At 49.8% G+C, this 18,118-nt stretch overlaps 2 protein-coding genes across 2 annotated transcripts in view; both read left to right on the top strand.

Annotated features, from left to right (window-relative positions):
• The window catches only part of SGIP1 (SH3GL interacting endocytic adaptor 1), a 61,725-nt gene extending 47,528 nt beyond the window's left edge, over positions 1–14,197 (top strand). Inside the window, exons 18-24 of the mRNA XM_087732139.1 lie at positions 2,934–3,045; positions 3,454–3,609; positions 4,089–4,221; positions 4,513–4,715; positions 5,300–5,364; positions 5,960–6,124; positions 7,798–14,197. Of these exons, the coding sequence (XP_087588265.1) occupies positions 2,934–3,045; positions 3,454–3,609; positions 4,089–4,221; positions 4,513–4,715; positions 5,300–5,364; positions 5,960–6,124; positions 7,798–7,820 (857 nt within the window). The 3' untranslated portion in view covers positions 7,821–14,197. The remainder of the gene's footprint in view (positions 1–2,933; positions 3,046–3,453; positions 3,610–4,088; positions 4,222–4,512; positions 4,716–5,299; positions 5,365–5,959; positions 6,125–7,797) is intronic.
• Positions 14,198–15,285: 1,088 nt separating this feature from the next.
• On the top strand, positions 15,286–18,118 carry DYNLT5 (dynein light chain Tctex-type family member 5). Its single transcript, XM_087732986.1, has 3 exons — positions 15,286–15,386; positions 15,510–15,634; positions 16,479–18,118. Exons 1-3 carry the CDS (start codon positions 15,350–15,352, stop codon positions 16,680–16,682), a joined length of 366 nt encoding a protein of 121 aa, XP_087589112.1. The 5' UTR covers positions 15,286–15,349; the 3' UTR covers positions 16,683–18,118.

The raw sequence follows: 18,118 nt of genomic DNA, 5'->3' as shown, positions 1-18,118 counted from the left end.
CAGATGAACTCAGATTTTCAAAGGCCAGCTGAGCCTGGTAATAGAGATACGTGAGACGAGGCAGTTTATTCTTGCACATGTGATTTTTCATTCTGGAGAACGAAGAAATCTCATATACATACAGAGAAATGGTGGGAGAAATGAGAGATTGAAAATCAGGGAAAAGGCACGTTGGTATGAGAGATGCCTACCCCTTGTTCGATGCTCTGGTGCAGTCTAGGCTAAACCCGGCTGCAGTCAGAGCCTGTATGTTTGGGAAGTGGTTTTTTTTCATTTCCAAAGAATAATGATTATATTGCCAAGGATCGTGGGCTTTGCTGCTGGATGGCTAAAGACCTTCCTCTCACCTTCCCTGCTGAGATAAGCCTGATGTTACTCTGCTGGGTGATACCTCCAGTTTTCACCCCACTATAACCAGTCTCCGTTGATGTTTTTGAATCTCATCTGTATCTCTGGGTGGATGTGATGAGAACATACCACCGCGTTCGGCTGGATTCGACATGCTGGGGGGTCATTGCTCCAGGTGTGGGGAGCAAGGATGCGCTCTCTGTACTCTCTGATAACCCAGCAGTCATGTCTGTGGAAAGAATTTATAAAAAATATGTTACCCTACTAGTCCGCGGTGCTGCCCCGTGGCCCTGCGTGTCCCCTCTGCCACATAGCCAGGTATTGCAGCAGGGCTGCGATAATCTGCGTGTTCGGTGGTTTGGGGGAGCTGCGTGTGCAGGCATGGAGATGAAGCATCTGCTACTTAAAGGGATGTTTCTCGAGTCCCTGATGCATAGCTTGGGGCTGTGTCCTCAGAAGCGGAAGGCTTGGGGTGCTGCACGCTGCCTCCCTGGGGTCGTTAGGATAATTAATGTGTGCGTGGCGATGGGTCTGTCGTGTGCGGGTGAGATGCTCAGTCTGCTGGTCCTGTGTACTGGGGCAGCTGGACACGCTGCACTTACTGAGCATCCTTATTGCAGGCTGTGGCTGAAACCTACTTATTCCCCTGAGTCTCTTAAGATGTATGACCAAGAGGGACACACATGGCTACATTAATTTTTTACATCCTTTTAGGTTATATGAGATGTTTGAAGGGAAAATCCCAGCACTGGAGAGGCTCATCTGTGCCTCTAGGAGACAGCAACTTTGGTTTTATACATTAATGCACTGCCTGCACGGATGCATTTGTAAGGCGTGAGGAATCTTCATCTGCAAACGCCACGTTTTTTCACAATTAATATATCAAAACTCAAAGTGTAACTTAAGTGAGAGAAGTGCTTTCCTCAGGAGACATTACGAATCCTGATTTCCTGCACCCAAACCGTATTATTTACTTGCACAAAATTTGCAGCAGCAACCCAGGACCTTATTGTACATCACACAAAACCCATGGCAGATTGCTTAGATTCGAGGCAAAACACAACAGGCAACGGGGCAGCAGTGGGAAGCAGCAGATAAAGAAGGGAGGGGATTATTTTTTAAGATAGTCCAAGCAGAAAAGCAGGAGCTCACCAGAAATATGCTGCATTTCGCTCAGTTGCTTTGCTTTTCCCTTGCCCCACTGCCTGCAGAGGTGCTGCCTTTCCCCAGGCCTGCATTTAATCTTGTACGGCTTCAGCTGAAGCTGGCACATGCTTGCATGCTCTAAACAAAACCCTGGGCTGAATTAATAGCCCATTTCACCTGCCTGATTCAGACCCCGTAAATGAAGGTAACAGAGTAAGGGGGTGTCAGGGTCCCTGGGTAAGCTGCCCCTCCGGAGACCTTTGCCATTCCTTTTTAGCTGGTTTGGGGCAAAATAATCCTTGTGCTTAAGCTGATGTACAGACTATGATATAAAAAAAAAGGTTCCAAAACAGTGCGTTGTGGAAAAATAGATAAGGCTGAAGTGGGGGTGCCAGGGCAGGGATAGTGACCTCTCAAGGACTTTTTCAGGTGCCTGCCGGATCAGCGCCTTGTACATCGGGCCACCAGATGCTAATCCTGGGCTGATCTTTCGGTGCTTTCCCCGTGGGAGAGGAGAGAGCTTTGCCATGCCCACAGCCCCCGCTCGCTCTCCTCTTGGCGGCAGGCGCTGGGAGCAGGACATTGACCCCACGCAGGGTTTCCAGCATGCCTGGGGCTTCTGGCGTATGCTTGCAGTGATGCTTTCATCCTCAAATGTTTTTCGGAGACAAATGTTTTCCTGGCCAGGAAAGGGAAACCTGCGTGTGACCATGCAGGGCTGAATTATTTTAGAGCCTGGCTAGTGTCCATGGATGCACAGCATAACTGAAGCAAATGTCTCCTCTTTTTTTCAATCATATAAATAAACTGCGGATTGATTGCTTTAGCTTTTGCACCCAGAGTCCCACGTTCTCCTCTGTAGTTCCAGATTTCTGATGATTTGCAGATTTGCCGTAGCATACCGCAGGCTTTGCAGGGTGAGCAGCTGTGGGGGGGGTTTGCCAGGCACGCCGGGGAGGAGAGGGGAGCGTGCCGGGGATTGCAGGGGTCCCCGCACATTAGGGTTCCCTCAGGCAAGAGTTCAGGCAGCATCGGGGGGAGACTGCCGACATCCCGCTTTCCCACAGGCAACCTGAGCTCGCCAGCCAAGGAACAATGAACCTCCCTGGCCTCTCTTGCCGGGGCCCAGAAACCTACTGCAAAAACTGTCATGCAAAGCCTGCCATGTGGCAGCCCCTCCGGAGCCATGCCGCTGCCCCGCATGCTGCTCGTGGCTGGGGCTCCTCCGTTATTTTCTTTGCTTGCTTTTCGTGGGGGGGGGATAGATAATTTTAAAATGTTTTTGAAGCCTCATCCAAAGCCTGGGGGACTTCTTCTTAATGCTTTCCCATAAAGCTAGGCTGGGGCTCTTGGTAAGCACCCCCTCGCCCTGGCCCTGGGTGGGGAGCGGTGCCATTTCTCTCTGCACATAAGAAGGGGAGGTTTTTGCTCTGTTGCAGGCTCATCCCGGGGACCCAGCCCCCTCACCATGGGGGCACAGGACACCCTGCCCGTCGCCGCCGCCTTCACGGAAACAGTCAACGCATACTTCAAAGGGGCCGACCCGAACAAGTAGGTGCCGACCGACAGGATCTGGGTGTCAATACAGGGGGTCCTGGGGTCAGAACAGGCTTGGGGTGCTGTCAAGGCTTTGGTGAGCATTTCAAGGGATGGGGAGGGAGGAAAGGAGGTGCTCTGGGCTTGGCACATGCGTTCTGGGATGTCACCAGGTGGGGGTCCAGGGTCAGAATGCTCCTGGGGCATCCCCATGAGCATCGGTCCCCATCCCTAGCAGGCTGCCAGCCTTTGCTGCTGTTTCAGCTCACTCTGGTTTAGGACCACAAGAGGCTTGTTCCCCCAGCACAGAGGGTGGGAAGCGGGGTGCTGTCACCGCACCGCCCCTGGCATGAACCCTCCCCTCCTGCTGTGTTTTGAGCCGCCTCTTTCCTCCCCCCTCGGTCTCTGTGTCTGGTGCTGCAGGTGTATTGTGAAGATCACGGGGGAGATGGTGCTGTCGTTTCCAGCGGGCATCACCCGACATTTTGCCAACAACCCCGCTCCAGCAGTGCTCACCTTCCGTGTGCTGAACTACAACAGGCTGGAGCACGTCCTGCCAAACCCCCAGCTCCTCTGCTGGTAAGCCCCCGCCTCACCAGCATCCCAAAGGAAGGCAGGTTTCCAGAAACGTAAGGTGCTTTGCACAAACCCATGGCGGGAAGTATCTTCCTTGGAAGCCTGCCCTGATTTTGGGAAGGGAACTCTGAAGCCCTTAAATATTTGCCTGAGTACTCCCTCTGAGAGCAGCCCCTTTGCCAGGCAGAAGAGCATCAGCAGAGAGGAGCAAGTGCTTTGACAGGGTTTGCTTGTTTTGTGCTTCACTCTGCTCATTAGACCTCCTGTTTGCAAAATGAGATGACCTACAGGTTGCATCTGCTGTGCCTCCCTGGAAGTATCTGAGGACAAGCCAGACATATGTGGGAGGGAGACAATATTTCTCTAAACGTGGGATTAAATGCGGTCCCAGCTGGTGGCTGGCACTACTGTCCTGCATGCTTTGTAGAAAAGCTTTCTTCTGCCGAGGTGGCTTACACAAAGGGTTAATTCTCCCTCTGCAGTGACAACACGCAGAGTGACGCCAGCACGAAAGAGTTCTGGGTCAACATGCCAAATCTGATGACTCACCTAAAGAAGGTATCGGAACAGAAACCGCAAGCCACCTATTACAATGTGGATATGCTCAAATACCAGGTAGGGTTTTTTTGTAAGACAAAACTGTGTCAAAAACGTGTGCTTAACTTATAGACGTAAAAGATGGTATTTCCCCAGTGCACAGCGGAGATAATGTGAGGTGGGGGCATGCTATCCCGCTAGTCACTTCTGTATGTCACTAGGTTGCCTGATTTTGAGCCCAGTACGAACTTTCTATGAAAATACAAGGTATCATCTCCTCTGAAACCAAATGCAATTACCGCGTCTGTAAAATGGGATTTCTCCCTTCACCCCTATGGAAACTAAATGTTTTTTCTGTCATTTTGGAAGGTATCTGCCCAGGGTATTCAGTCTACTCCATTAAACCTTGCAGTGAGCTGGCGGTGTGACCCTGCAAGCACTGACCTGCGCATTGACTACAAATACAATACAGAGGCAATGACCACACCGGTAGCTCTAAACAATGTCCAGTTCCTCATCCCCGTCGACGGAGGAGTAACCAAACTTCAAGCTGTGCTTCCTCCTGCTGTCTGGTAGGAATCACTCCCGTGACAAAGACCTCGTTTGCTGTCTCCGCCATGTCCCTGCCTAACACAGCAATCCTGCCTGCTGGCTGCAGGAGCAGGATCGCCCTCGGGAGGTGTCTGCGGGCAGGAGCTGGGGGCATGCTGGGGACCCAAACCTGTCCTCCTCTTGCAGGAGGAAGCATGCAACCCTACTCTGCTTTTTTTTTCTTGCCGTTCTCACAAGTATGCGGTCAGAGCTGAACGGATGTGCTCAGGCAGCAGAATAACAACCCTTACTTTGTGTTTTGGCTACTTTTATCCGGGGCTCAGAGGGAAGCATGGCCCTTGCTGCTGTAGGCACGGGCATGCACGCTTGCAGCGGGGAAGCAGGGCCTGGCCCGGCCCCACTGCCTCTCGCTCATCACTCACCTGCAATGCAAGAGCGATGTTTTCCTGCTCAGGTCAAACCCAAAGCCAAGCTCCCAGAATTGCAGCCCTGGAGAGTGGCACCGGAGCTGCTCCCCCAGCCCACATGACCTTTAGCAAAGTTCAAATGACTCCTTCATAATTTCTTGTTTCCTACAGAAATGCTCTTCTTCATGTGTTTTTAGGAATGCTGAACAGCAAAGGATATTGTGGAAGATCCCTGATATCTCTCAGAAGTCAGAAAATGGAGGTAATCCTGCAAATGTGCATGTTATTAACTCTGAATACTTAAATCAGACACTGACCCATTGATCATGCATGCACACAAGTCCAGACACACAGGTTCCTGCTGGTGCTTGCCAGGGAGGATGCTGTTTAAGTCGAGGAGCAAAGAGCTTTGAAAAGCAGGGATACGTGTCACTGGTACTGTTTTACCAACTGCTTTGGCATCACGGAAGGGTATTAACACAACGGGTTTGGATGTGGTTGTTTGCCAAGTCCTTTGCTCCATTGACCCTCTCTGCATTTGAAGGCTGAGGCCCCACGTTGCATCCCCGTCGGGGGAAATGCAGCTTCCCATGGGTCACTTCTCTGTGTGTCACCCATGCAGCTAGGTTGCTTTCTATCGCTGGGGTGTCTTAAAAGTAAAAATCTGTTGGGAGGATGAGGAGGTTTGCCTCTGGCCACCCCCCAGGGGATGCTGCTGGCTCAGGTACCACTGTAGGAGTGGGTTTCACTTGCAGTACTTGGGCATCTCATTGCCTTTGCTGGCAAATCTGGCCCTGGGATGTGCAGCGTGCCTCTCCGGGCTTGTAAGGGTCTTGTGCGGGACTTTTAAATTGCAGGTGTGGGGTCTCTACTGGCCCGATTCCAGCTCTCGGAGGGGCCAAGCACCCCAGCCCCCCTGGCCGTGCAGTTCACCAGTGAGGGGAGCACACTGTCCAGCTGCGACATCGAGCTTGTCGGCGCCGGCTACCGCTTCTCCCTCATCAAGAAGAGGTTTGCAGCAGGTAGGTGCTTCACCCCTGGCTCCTCTTGGGATGGCCGTGTCCCTGACAGAATCATGGAATCGTTTAGGTTGGAAAAGACCTTAAGATCATCAAGTCCAGCCGTTAACCTAGCACTGCCAAGTCCACCACTAAACCACGTCCCTAAGCACCACATCTGCACATCTTTTTAAATACCTCCAGGGATGGGGACTCAACCACTTCCCTGGGCAGCCTGTTCCAGTGCCTTTCAGTGAAGAATTTTTTTGTAATACCCAATCTAAACCTCTCCTGGTGCAACTTGAGGCCATTTCCTCTTGTCCTATCGCTTGTTACTTGGGAGAAGAGACCGACCCCCACCTCGCTACAGCCTCCTTTCAGGTAGTTGTAGAGAGCAAGAAGGTCTCCCCTCAGCCTTCCCTTCTCCAAACTAAAGAACCCCAGCTCCGTCAGCCGCTCCTCATAAGACTTGTTCTCTAGACCCTTCACTAGCCTCGTTGCCCTTCTCCTCCAGCGCCTCAATGTCCTTCTTGCAGTGAGGGGCCCGAAACTGAACACAGTACTGGAGGTGTGGCCTCACCAGTGCCGAGTACAGGGGCACTATCACCTCCCTGGTCCTGCTGGCCACACTATTCCTGATACAAGCCAGGATGCTATTGGCCCTTCTTGGCCACCTGAGCACACTGCTGGCTCATGTTCAGCCGGCTGTCGACCAACACCCCCAGGTCCTTTTCTGCCAGGCAGCTCTCCATCCACTCTTCCCCAAGCCTGTAGCGTTGCATGGGGTTGTTGTGACCGAAGTGCAGAACCCGGCACTGAGCCTTGTTGAACCTCATACAGTTGGCCTCGGCCCATCGATCCAGCCTGCCCAGGTCCCTCTGTAGGGCCTTCCTACCCTCCAGCAGATCAACGCTTCCACCCAACTTGGTGTCATCTGCAAACTTACTGAGGGTGCACTCGATCCCCTCGTCCAGGTCATTGATAAAGATATTAAACAGAACTGGCCCCAGTACTGAGCCCTGGGGAACACCACTCGTGACTGGCCGCCAACTGGATTTAACTCCATTTACCACAACTCTTTGGGCCCAGCCATCCAGACAGGTTTTTCACCCAGCAGAGTCCAAGCCGTAAGCAGTCAGTGTCTCCAGGAGAATGCTGTGGGAAACGGTGTCAAAGGCTTTACTAAAGTCCAGGTAGACAAAATCCACAGCCTTTCCCGCATCAACTAAGCAGGTCACCTTGTTATAGAAGGAGATTGGGTTAGTCAAGCAGGACCTGCCTTTCGTAAACCCATGATGGTAACCTCTGGCTGTGCAGGCACGCCTGGGACTGCCCTCGCTGTATATTTGTTGACCGTTCAAGCCCAGAGGTCCCACCGCAGCACGGTTTGATGGGGCTGGCTGGCAGAAAAGGGGAAAAAGCTCCTTTGCATGAAATAAATCCTGCTGCCGCTTACGAAAGCCTTGAATTTCATGGGCTTTTTTCTGCTTGTGGGTCCTGCATGAAAGGCAAGGTCTGGGGATCTTCAGGAAGAGCTTTTGCCCCATTGCTGCAGAGAAAGACAAGCATTTTTCCGTGTGCCGCTTGCGCATCACAGCAGCGTGGCCGTGGGTGCGGGGGCCGGTGGAGGCAGGCAGCCGCCTCCCGAGAATTGGGGCTGCTTCCTCCCTGCAGCTGATTTCTGATCCCATTTCTAGGTAAATACTTGGCCGATAACTGATGGAAGCTTATGCAAGTCTATGGAAAATAATATGGAAAATACCCAAGGACTGCTGGGCGTGGAACGGGTTTTAATTACAGTTTAAGGAAAATGAACTAAATCCTGCACTTGGGACATTTCTGTTGGAAGTGTCAACAACTTTCAGCATTTTTTCCTTGGAAAACACCGTCTTGACCAGTCCTACAGTATTTACTTCTAGATGTAACATTGTTAATGGTTTTAAAATGTAATTATTGTATTTGTAAATTGTACTCATTCCAGTAAGGCTGTATTTTGGCAGTTAGACACTTGAGTTTTAGCATTTTACCATTCATGAAATGGATGTAATTTAAACTGTGGTATATAAATTTAATAGTAGTACTGTCGAATGGCACAATGCTTACAGAGGTAGATTACATTTTGTCAATATATACGATTTAAATACAATACTGATAGCTGTTATGAAGGGGGTGCCTCATAAAGAGAGAATGAAGTAGAACCGACATGCTGATTTACTTTTTCTTCAGATCTTAGTATGTCTCATGGTGATGAATAAAAAGCTCTATCTTCAGGTTTAGCTGGTTTAACTCCAGAAAAATATTGCTGTAAATGTGGAGGTTCCTAATACAGTCTCCCAGCAAAAAGCAGAAAAAAATGTCACTTCTATAAAGAGTATTGACTTCAGATTTCCATTGCAAGCAACCTCTGTGAACATGCCCTTGTTCTCTTACAGCTGCAGATTAACTGTTGGGAGTCCCAGCAGCACGTCCACAGGCGACGAGTGCTTCTCTTTGCCCCATGCTCTTACATTTTGCAGAGATGCAGATAAGGAAATAAGCAGGCAAAGAGGCTGGGTAGTAACTCTGAGCTTACAGCACTGTTCAGAAAAGTTATTGCTGTTTTTAAGGACGTATTTTCCAAGCAGTCTCCAGAATTTTGGTTGCATTTCTACGTTCCTTTGCTTGCCTCTTCCTTTTTTTCCTTCCATTTTTGAAAGCCCCACAGGTTTAGAAAATGCTTTAAAGACATGCAGCCCCTCCCTGTGCCTTTCCACTTTACCACTTAGGCAGGAAAGCATATATATACAAAGAGTAGAGAACGAACGCAGCCCAAGCCTGACCCTTGGTGGGACACCCAGCGCTGGCTAAGGCCAGTGTTGGTGCCGGGAGAGCAGGACCAGAGTGGGGGGCTGCCAAAAACATGTGGGGCAGGAGCCCACCTCACTGGCATCAGGAGCAACTATCTCATGGAGATGGGAAAATGCATAAAACTGCTAAACGGGAGGCCGCAGGGGAAAAATTGTCCCTCTGTGTTTTTCCTGAGCCGATGCAGGCTTGGGGCTGGGCTCCTGCACAGTGCGCTGCTCCTCTCTGTGCATTGCCTGTGCAGCATGCAGCGTTTGATTTCTAGTTGACGTTAGTCTCGGCCTACTGCTGGCAACATGCTGATACTGTGCATGGGATTAATGCAGCGGCATCTGCCAAGATGGAGAGCTTGTTTTAATGGGAGAATTTGGCGGTATGGGGAAAAAAGAAGGAATCTTTTCAAAATTAAATGCAGCTGCTGTTCAGATGCACAGAGAAGCATAGGAGCATCCGCTGAACGTGGTGCTGGGGACTTTAGAAATGTGTGAGATGACAAATAGTGCTAATTTTACAGTCACAAATGTTGCCAGGATTAGGCTTGTGCATTTGCGTTGGAAAACTTAGACTGTGCATGTTAGGAAGTGCTTGCTCACAGAGCAGTTTGGAGTGTCATAAGAAAACAGAAATCCATGCCCATCTTAAAAGAAAATAAGAAAATCTAGAGATATTTCAGTTCTGAGATGACTCCCAGACTGAGATATGTATGATAGGGTGGTTGATTTTTGTGCATGCTCACAAAAGGTATCAACACAGAAGATAAAGCACAATTGAGTTATGCAACTTCATACATCTTTGCGGTTTTTGAAAGTAAACTTGCCAGTACTCTTGGATGGAGTGTTCAACTCCATTAATAATTTTTCCCCTGAAATGGAAATATGTATAAACTGTGTAACCTACCCCTTGACATAGGAATATAGGGCAAAATCTAAGAATCAGTTTTTGCATAATTGGTTCATGCTGTGTACAATTGTTATAAACTCATGCTTCTGAAAGAGCTCTGTGTCATAGTCCTGAAAATAAGGATTTTATAATGTAAATATTACCAGAACATAGATATTTTACTTTATATTTCATTTGAAAGACAAGGTGTTTACATTAGCATTGGGTTTTTAAATGCTTTTTAAACAAAAAAACCCATAACCCAAAGCTCCCAAGCTTGTCCCATTTGTGCTGTCCCACAAAATGGAGGTCACATTTCCTGGGTGCATGTCGGTGCGGGGATGCAGCCCTTGGTAGAGAGATGAGAAAGTCTCGCACCCTTTCTGGGGTGAATTGCCTGGCAGACCTGAATTCAATGTGCCGGCACGTTGGCAGCCCCGCGGGGGCACGGTCCCCCTCCAGCCACCCGCAAGTGACACAAAACAGCTATTGCCAGCCCACGACACTGGGACCAAAACCAGCAGTTTGGGACAGGTTTTTTGCATACTCCTTTTGCCAATTTTTTGCATAGTGTTTTAGTTCACTAGGCGTTTGCTCAGGAGCATTGAACTGCGTGTCTCCACTTTCCCTCCCAGCATGACCATCCTTCTGGACTCCTTTGCAAGAAGACGTTGGTCCACATTGACCATTTAGTTTTCCTGTCCTGCTGGTGTCTGAGTAGAGAGGCAGAGCAGCAGAGTGCCCCAGGGATGCTTATTTTGTCAGGTATTTGTTTTCCCGCATGCTGTACAAGTGTGGCACCCCAGCGTTACCCTACGTGGGGAGGGGGAACAGACCAGTTGCGTTTCTAAGTCTGAAGTGCGGGAGCCTGGTCCTCTTTCCACCTGGCTTTGAGAAGGTGTCACCAGAAAAAAGATTACGAGCAGTAGCTTGGGATGTATCAGACTTAAATTTAGAGCACCAAATAGGAGCATATATGGGGATGTTTATCCCCAATTCCAGCTTCTGTAGTAGCGGTGAGAGCCCCTGGCTCCGGAGAGGGCACAGGGGATGCACTGCCCTGTTGCATTTGGGGCACTCAAGCTCTGCAGGCTTCACCTCCGCTTTTAGGCAGGAAAAACTGCATATCTTCAGGGAATGCATCTGTTTCACACTCCCTGCCCGCTAGCAGAGAGCAGCTATGTCAGCAGGGAGTTGAAAAGGCAGCGATTTGGTTGCCTGTAAGTCACCTTCCTAGAGCGAAGCATCGGCGCTCTGTTTCTGAGCATGTGGCTCAGCAGGTCTTTTGCCAAGTCAGGCTGAGGCTGAAGAGGGAGCTCAGCCCTCCAGCACTGCCCAGCACTTGCACCCCTCAACTCAGCAGCACTCAGATACAACTATTTGAGGTAAACAAAAAAAAAAAGGATAAATAAAGGAGGCATTCAAATAATAAATAGGTGTGATGCATGCAAAGAAAGGCTTTAGCTTGGTTACTTCCGTGGACTTTTCCCTTTAGACTGTGTCCTCAGCCACCTCTCCCCCAAGGGATTTTCCTCTGGGGTCCCCCGGTAGCCGCCAGCAGCCCACGCCTGCGGGGTCAAGGTGCCCGCTGACAGAGCAGGAGTGTTTTTCCCCACTGACACCTGCAGACTCGGGTCTTTAGATGTTAGGAGCAGGAAGTCTTATTTTTGCAACTTTTCTTCTTCTGTTTGTTGCAAATATTCATGATTCTCAGCCAGCTTACGGTGCTCCTCACAGGAGACATTTGAGACCAATTTTCTACTTTAACAATATTTCTTAATAACAATGAAATTGCTCAATAGTATGAAATACTACCAAATAATAAGCTTTTCATTTGGTGTTTGCATTTGTTCTTAAATATCGCTCCCCTGTTATAAAGCTTCTTCTTATTTTTGCTGTAAGGCCACTGTCCATTAAACTCCTATTCCTGCCCAGCTGGTATGAGTTCTCAGTGCGTACGTGTGTGGCTTCACTCGCAAAAGCTTTGTCACACGAGTGTACTGAGGAAGTTACACAACTGCGTGCTCCTCCTGACGCAGGCTGCACTTAAAGATGTTAGTGCTGTTATTCGGTATTTCAGTTAAATTAATTTTGTCTTCCTTTTTAGGATTTATCTATTAGAGGTTTTTTAAAACATAAGTGGGAAAAAAAAAAGCTTATGTTAAAATGACATCCCATTTTGGCCAGGCAGGGAGGGAATGGAGAGGGAAGGCAGTTTCCCAGGCAGGCTGCAGGCACCGTCACACCCTCGCTGCGGGATGCTGTTGGGGTATCTCTCATGGCAGTACCCAGGGTTTGGGCTGCATGGGGGACACCAGAGAAATACGCTCCTTAAATTTACCGTTTTGAAGCCATGCACACCTGCAGGTGAGACCCGTCTGCCACCTTCTTTTAATGTGATCACTGAAACCCAGGTTAGTTTTTTAGTGCCCAGTCGTAAAAATTGGTCAGCTCTTGCGTGGGTGGTTATTTGCCCACCAAGGTCCCTGCCAAGACCTTGCCGTGCTGCCCACGCTGCTGCAAGTCATACTTGTATTCATTTCCCTAATTCTGGATGATTCAGACCAGCCAGCGATGGCACTCTGTCAAACTGCAGCTGCAGCACGAGCATCATATAAAGAGTCACCACTTCACTTTCTTGCGACAGAAGCCTTTTTAAGCGGTTGCACTGCAATGAAAAGGTGACATATTTTTAAATGACCTAAGAGAGAGTCAAACATCTTTTACTAAAAACATCTGGCCCTCCTTGGACCTCTCCCTCAGTTCCCTGTTTCCTTCGGCAGCAGTGCGGTTCCTGTGCCCACCGGGCATGTGGTGCAGTTCTGAATCGCAGAGGAATCCTGCTCCATTATACCTTTTTTTTTTTGAAATACAGCCCATGGGCCTGTTACCCAAATACCCAACATCCACTTGAGAAAGCCACTTCAATACACTGAATATCAAGTGATTTTTTTTTTCCCTACCCTTTTGTTGTTTTTATGTGAAAATGTCTTGGTTAAAAAACTTAATTTTGAAGCTTGCCGTGACCAAAACATGTAAAATCATCACATCGTACCTTCCTGGTAAGAAATTACGGTCTCACAGATTTCATTTCATAGCCAGAATTATTCTTCTTTTTCTCACAGTTTCCCAAGGAAAGCAATTCTTGCAGAGCCGGGGAGTTTTATGATCATCAGTATTTTAATTCTTATTTCACTGCAAGGCTAGAAAAAGATCTGCGGAAATACCCCATGCCTCCTGTGTGACTTCCCCTATCACTTTAGGAGGGACTGCAGATAATGCTGCTGACAATTGTTCTTAAAATCGCGAGCATTAGTGTGGCGATGCTCTTCAAAGGTTTGCACACAAGCAGGACTTCACTACAGGCCAAGCAGTATGTGATAAAACACGCCAGGTTTTAGCGAGGCATTCAGGTTATCTTATTCCTCCATTAGAAGTCTCTCTTTCTGGACACAGGGCGAATCGCCGCAGACCTGCCGTCCTGCTGTTGGGTTCGTAATCCACGCAGGAGGGGTTTTCCACCCCAAAGCGCTCTAAGTTTGATGAAATCACCCGATTGCTTTGACGGCATAAAACGTGTGGAGACGTTAGTCGTGGTTTGAGAGAGGAATCGAGCCGGGTTGTGGTTTGAAGCTCTGGTCCTGTGGCCACGGGCTGGTGGGTGGAGGGCACAGGGTGCGGCAGAACCTCGCCGTGACACCTCTGAACCCAGAAGAAGCCCCAGAAGTGAATTGGATTTCCCAGGCTATCGCCCTGTATCATTTTATGAACTCCCTCATGTATAAAATGTTTATAAATATTTGTGGATTAAGATACACAAGTCTATTTTTAAGATTTAAGTTAAGTTAATTAATGGCTGGCCGTTTTGCCTAAACGTGCAATGAGATATATTATACCTTTAGTCTACGATGGCCTAGGTACTGCTTAGTCTGTGATGAAAACTTTGCTGCTTACCTACTGTTCTCAGAGAAAAAACTGTAAAAGACGTACAGGTTTGTTGCACACGGACTATCGCAGCAAAGCTTTGTATTTGACCACTGGTAATATGAATGTGTTGTATTGACTTGTTGAAGATAATAATGAAACAACATATTTTAAATGTTACTTGCCTTATAGATTAGAATACGACTATGTGGATATCATTTTTGTAAATAATGTTTTTTATAAATGTCTCTCCTCCATTCTCCCCGTCACCCATTTCACAAAATCTTGAATATGCAATTATTTACCATGCATAATGTTGCAACAAATAAATCCCCATGTCAGAACAAAGTTTATTAATTCTATACATAAGAATCACATTAAATACCCGATTGAGTTGCAATTTAAATGTGATTTTTTTTTTCCTTGAAAATAAACAAAAACGGTAAAACACTGCTTTCTCCAAGTGAGCTTTGCTTGCACATGCAGGAGCACCCAGAGGAGCCGGGCAGAGGTATCAGGGGCTGCTATGTCCATAGCCCAAAATGTCATTTCTGCCGGAGCTACGTGCAGCTTCGCAGTCTGGGGACGGGTTGGGGTTGGCATGTGGGGACATGTGGACATCCACGGGGACGGGTGGAGCTTGAGGGGATGCATGGGGGGTTGTGGGGACATGAGGGACTGTGGCTGTGGGCGCTTGTGGAGGTTGAGGGGACCCATGGAGGCCATGGGGACATGTCAGGGCTGTAGGGACACGTGGGAGCTGTAGGCACACATGGGGACCTGGGAGGCCATGGGTACCCATAGGGACCTGGGACGCCATGGGTGCCCATGGGGACCGTAGGGACCTGTGGGGTCGATGGGTATCCACAGGGGTCACAGGGACCTGTGTGGGCTATAGGGACATATGGGGACCCGTGGAGGCCACAGGGACACATGGGGGCTGTAGCCACATGTGGGAGGCCATGGGGACACATGGAGGCTGTAGGTACACTTGGGGACCTGTGGAGGCCGTGGGGACACATGGGGGCCCTGGGGACCCACAGGGGCCATGAGGACATGTGGGGGCTGTGTGAACCCATGGGAGCCATGGGGACCTGTGGAGGTTGCAGGGACCCTCAAGAGCCATGAGGACGTAATGGAGCTGTGGGGACTGTGGGGACACGTGGAGGCCACAGGGGCCCACGGGGACTTGCGGGGGCCCCTGGAGGCTGTGAAGACACATGGGGGACTTGTGGGGACCTGTGGAAGCCATGGGGACACCTGGAGCCTTTAGGTGTACATGGGGACCAGTGGGAGCCATGGACACCTGTGGGGGCTGCAGCGACACGCAGGGACCTGTGGAGGCTGTGGGGACATGTGGAGGCCGTAGGAACGCGCAGGACCCACAGAGGCTGCGGGGGTCTGTGGGGGCTACGGGAACATGGAGGCGGGGGCGGGGCATAGCGGCCTGTGCCGGTGACACCCCCGCGGGCTGGGCGGGAACGCGCAGGGGCGGGAGGGCGGCGGCCAGCGCCGCCCCGCGGCTGCCGGGAGCGGCGGCCGCGGGGCGGCGCTGGCCGGCGCCCTCCCGCCCTTCCGCCTGACCTCAGGAGCGGTACGGGGATGCACGGCGGCGCGGCCGGCAGCGACCCCCGCTCGGGTAGGTCCCAGAGCCGGGAGCTTCGGGGCGGGACGAGGGGACCTCCGAAGCGCCTTCCCTTGGCTTCAGCGCGGTGGGTTTTCCCTCAGAAAACTGGGCTTAACCTCACCGCCTGCCCCTCAGGTCCCCCCAAGCCCTTCCCGGTGGCGGCGGTGGATGATATCCTGAAGGATGTGCTGGGGAGCTACCTGAGGGAGCAGCCCTACGAGCCGGCCCGGTGCAGGGACATGGCGAAGGACATGGCTGAGGTACCGCTGCGCTCGAGGCACGAGGAGGCCATTTTGCCCTCACGCCTCGACGGGGTGTCAGGGAGGTGGCCGTCGTGGCGGGGAGGTCCCCAAATATAAATATCAAGTGTAAAACAAATGCTGAAGGAGGCCGTCAAGATGCACCAAGGCTTGGTCTGAGACGGGTGCAGGCTTATACGAGGTAATGATGAGGTTTGTTCGAGCAGCGGTGGCTCTGGCCAAGCACTCAGTTCAGTAAAAACCCCACGCTGTGGTTGCCTTGTCCAGAAATATCATTAATAAGTTTAAGTATGTATCAGACCTTTCTGAAATAGGCCAGTTATGGTAGTGGCTTAATTCTGCACGGTGACACATACGCAAGCTCCTTCTCGGTTAAATCCAGTCTTGCTGCTGAGAAAGGACTGTCCTTACCCTTTAGGTGTTCAGCTGATTTGGCCCTGAAGAGCTCGCCAGCATTAAAAAAGCAGTACTGTCTGCTCTGCTTTTCCCCCCTGTAATCAGCATGTAACTATGAACACATATGGTATTCACGTACAGTAACTCCTTACTTAACATCTGTGCTTGCATTTCAGTAGTCCAGCAGGAAGATGTGCTTGTTTTTAGCAGATAGAAGTGTTGGTTCTCTTGTGAAACAGCCACAGCAGCACACATGCCACCTGTCCGCAGGGCTGGGGGAGTTTGCGGTAGATGTTTCAAATGCTGCAGTTCAAAGATTGTCGTCAGAATTGTTGCAAGGTCTCTACAGTGCAATGCTTGCACTTGTCTGTCCCAGAAAACGAAATCCCTGAGCATCCCCTGTAAAGAGAGCTCACCTCTTATGTCTAAATGTGTTTTTCTCTTGCAGGTTATTAAAGCTCGGGTAAAAGACCTTATGATACCAAGGTACAAGATTGTCGTGGTGACACATATTGGGCAGCTGAATGAGCAGAGCATGCAAATCGGAAGCAGGTGCCTGTGGGATCCTGCGAACGATACGTTTTCGTCGTATGTGTTCAAGAACACTTCGCTGTTTGCTCTTGCAAATGTCTATGCTGTCTATTTTGAATAAGGAGGTAGTTGAGTTTAACAGCAGGAGAAATGAACGTTCAGCCTAACTCTTCCTGTTTCTGTTGTTGAAAACGGTTGTGAAGGACCAAGGCAACTTTCACCTGTTTTGAAATGTGGTTACCATAAGCGTTTTGGTGGTGAATGTAGTAATTGTATTTCTCAGAGCTTTCTCTGGGAAGTGATTCTCTGTGAAATGCTGTTTTGCACCTGATTCTAGCTGCTTTCAGAACCAAGTATCCCTGTAATAATTTTTTCTTCCTGAATTTACTCTCACTATGTGATCCCCAAGTAGAAACCACATTTTTGGAAAGTAAAACAAAAGCATTTTAAAACTATCCCCATTAAATGGCGTTTGCGGGCAGTTGAGCATGTGCCAGGCCCGTGGCCCCAGCTCAGTGCACATGCTGTATTGCAGATGCTGTGTCCCGTTGAGCCACAGTAGCTCGGTGCCGCAAGTTACCCTGCCCTGCCTGGGGGGCGGAGGGATCCCTTCAAACCTTCCTGCCGGCCCCAGAGGTGCCCTGGGCGGGCTCTGTGGCAGGAGGGCAGCAGAGGGTGAGAGAGTCAGGAGCGTTGCTTGCTGGGGCTGGCCTGGTCTGACCAGGAGCTGCTCCTGAGCCCCCAAAAAAGCCCTGAGTGCAGAAAAGGTGGCCAAGAGAAGGTGGTCAGTTCTGCTTGGAGAAGACTAGCTCAGTCCCGTAGTGTTAGAAATCAAGTGAAAAATGTCTTCAAATTATATCATGTTTATAGGTCTAACATATCCGGGCCTTTCTATTAAAGGTGCTTGAATCTAGCAAAAAAAAGTTGAATTGGGGTTCTCAGCTGATTCCTGCCTATAGATAAGAGGGGAAATACAGCCCTCTGAGCTCAGAAGTGTATTTCCAGTCTCCCTGGGTGCAAATTAACTGTCCGCTAGGTGGGACCTCAGGTAGATGTTCCTGGAAGCAGCTGGAATAGGAAATAAACCATGGCTACTGGCTGCTGCGTTGAGGGGCTAGTGCTGACGTACCGCAGGTGCCACCTGCTGCAGCCGTTCCCCTGCTGTGGTGAGGGTCTGTCTCACGGGCCCTGCGGCGTCACGCGCTGCGCAGAGCTATCTGCACTGCCTTGGTTTTACACTGATTCCGAAGACAGACTTTTTGCTACCCATATTTCACAGCTGAAACCTGCTGTTGGATCTTCATAAGTAAGAGAATAAGCATATAATAAATTGGTTATTGTATTACATTTTATGTGCAAAGCTGAAACTAGAACAGCAGTTAGATGGGAAGAAGTATTTGTACTCATGACTAGAAGTTTAACTCTAAACCGCTGTAAACACTTTGTGGAATCCAGGCAACCCAACCTGAACTATCATTGTAGCCGTTTGCTGGTTTGCACTACAACATTTAACGTTCAGCCTTTACTCCCTAGTGTACTCCAAAGAATAAAGCTACA

Source organism: Nipponia nippon, unplaced genomic scaffold (assembly GCF_047370975.1).
Source record: "Nipponia nippon isolate SJK-2023a ecotype South Korea unplaced genomic scaffold, ASM4737097v1 scaffold_5, whole genome shotgun sequence".
Lineage (NCBI taxonomy): Eukaryota > Metazoa > Chordata > Aves > Pelecaniformes > Threskiornithidae > Nipponia > Nipponia nippon.
This window is presented reverse-complemented; position numbering and strand designations above follow the sequence as displayed.

Bases quoted from the DNA above. Each gene is read 5' to 3' on its own strand.
- DYNLT5 (XM_087732986.1), top strand. From the start codon at position 15,350: ATGCACGGCGGCGCGGCCGGCAGCGACCCCCGCTCGG. The intron at 15,387-15,509 runs GTAGGTCCCAGA...CCTGCCCCTCAG, and splicing joins CGGCAGCGACCCCCGCTCGG to GTCCCCCCAAGCCCTTCCCG. The intron at 15,635-16,478 runs GTACCGCTGCGC...TTTCTCTTGCAG, and splicing joins TGGCGAAGGACATGGCTGAG to GTTATTAAAGCTCGGGTAAA.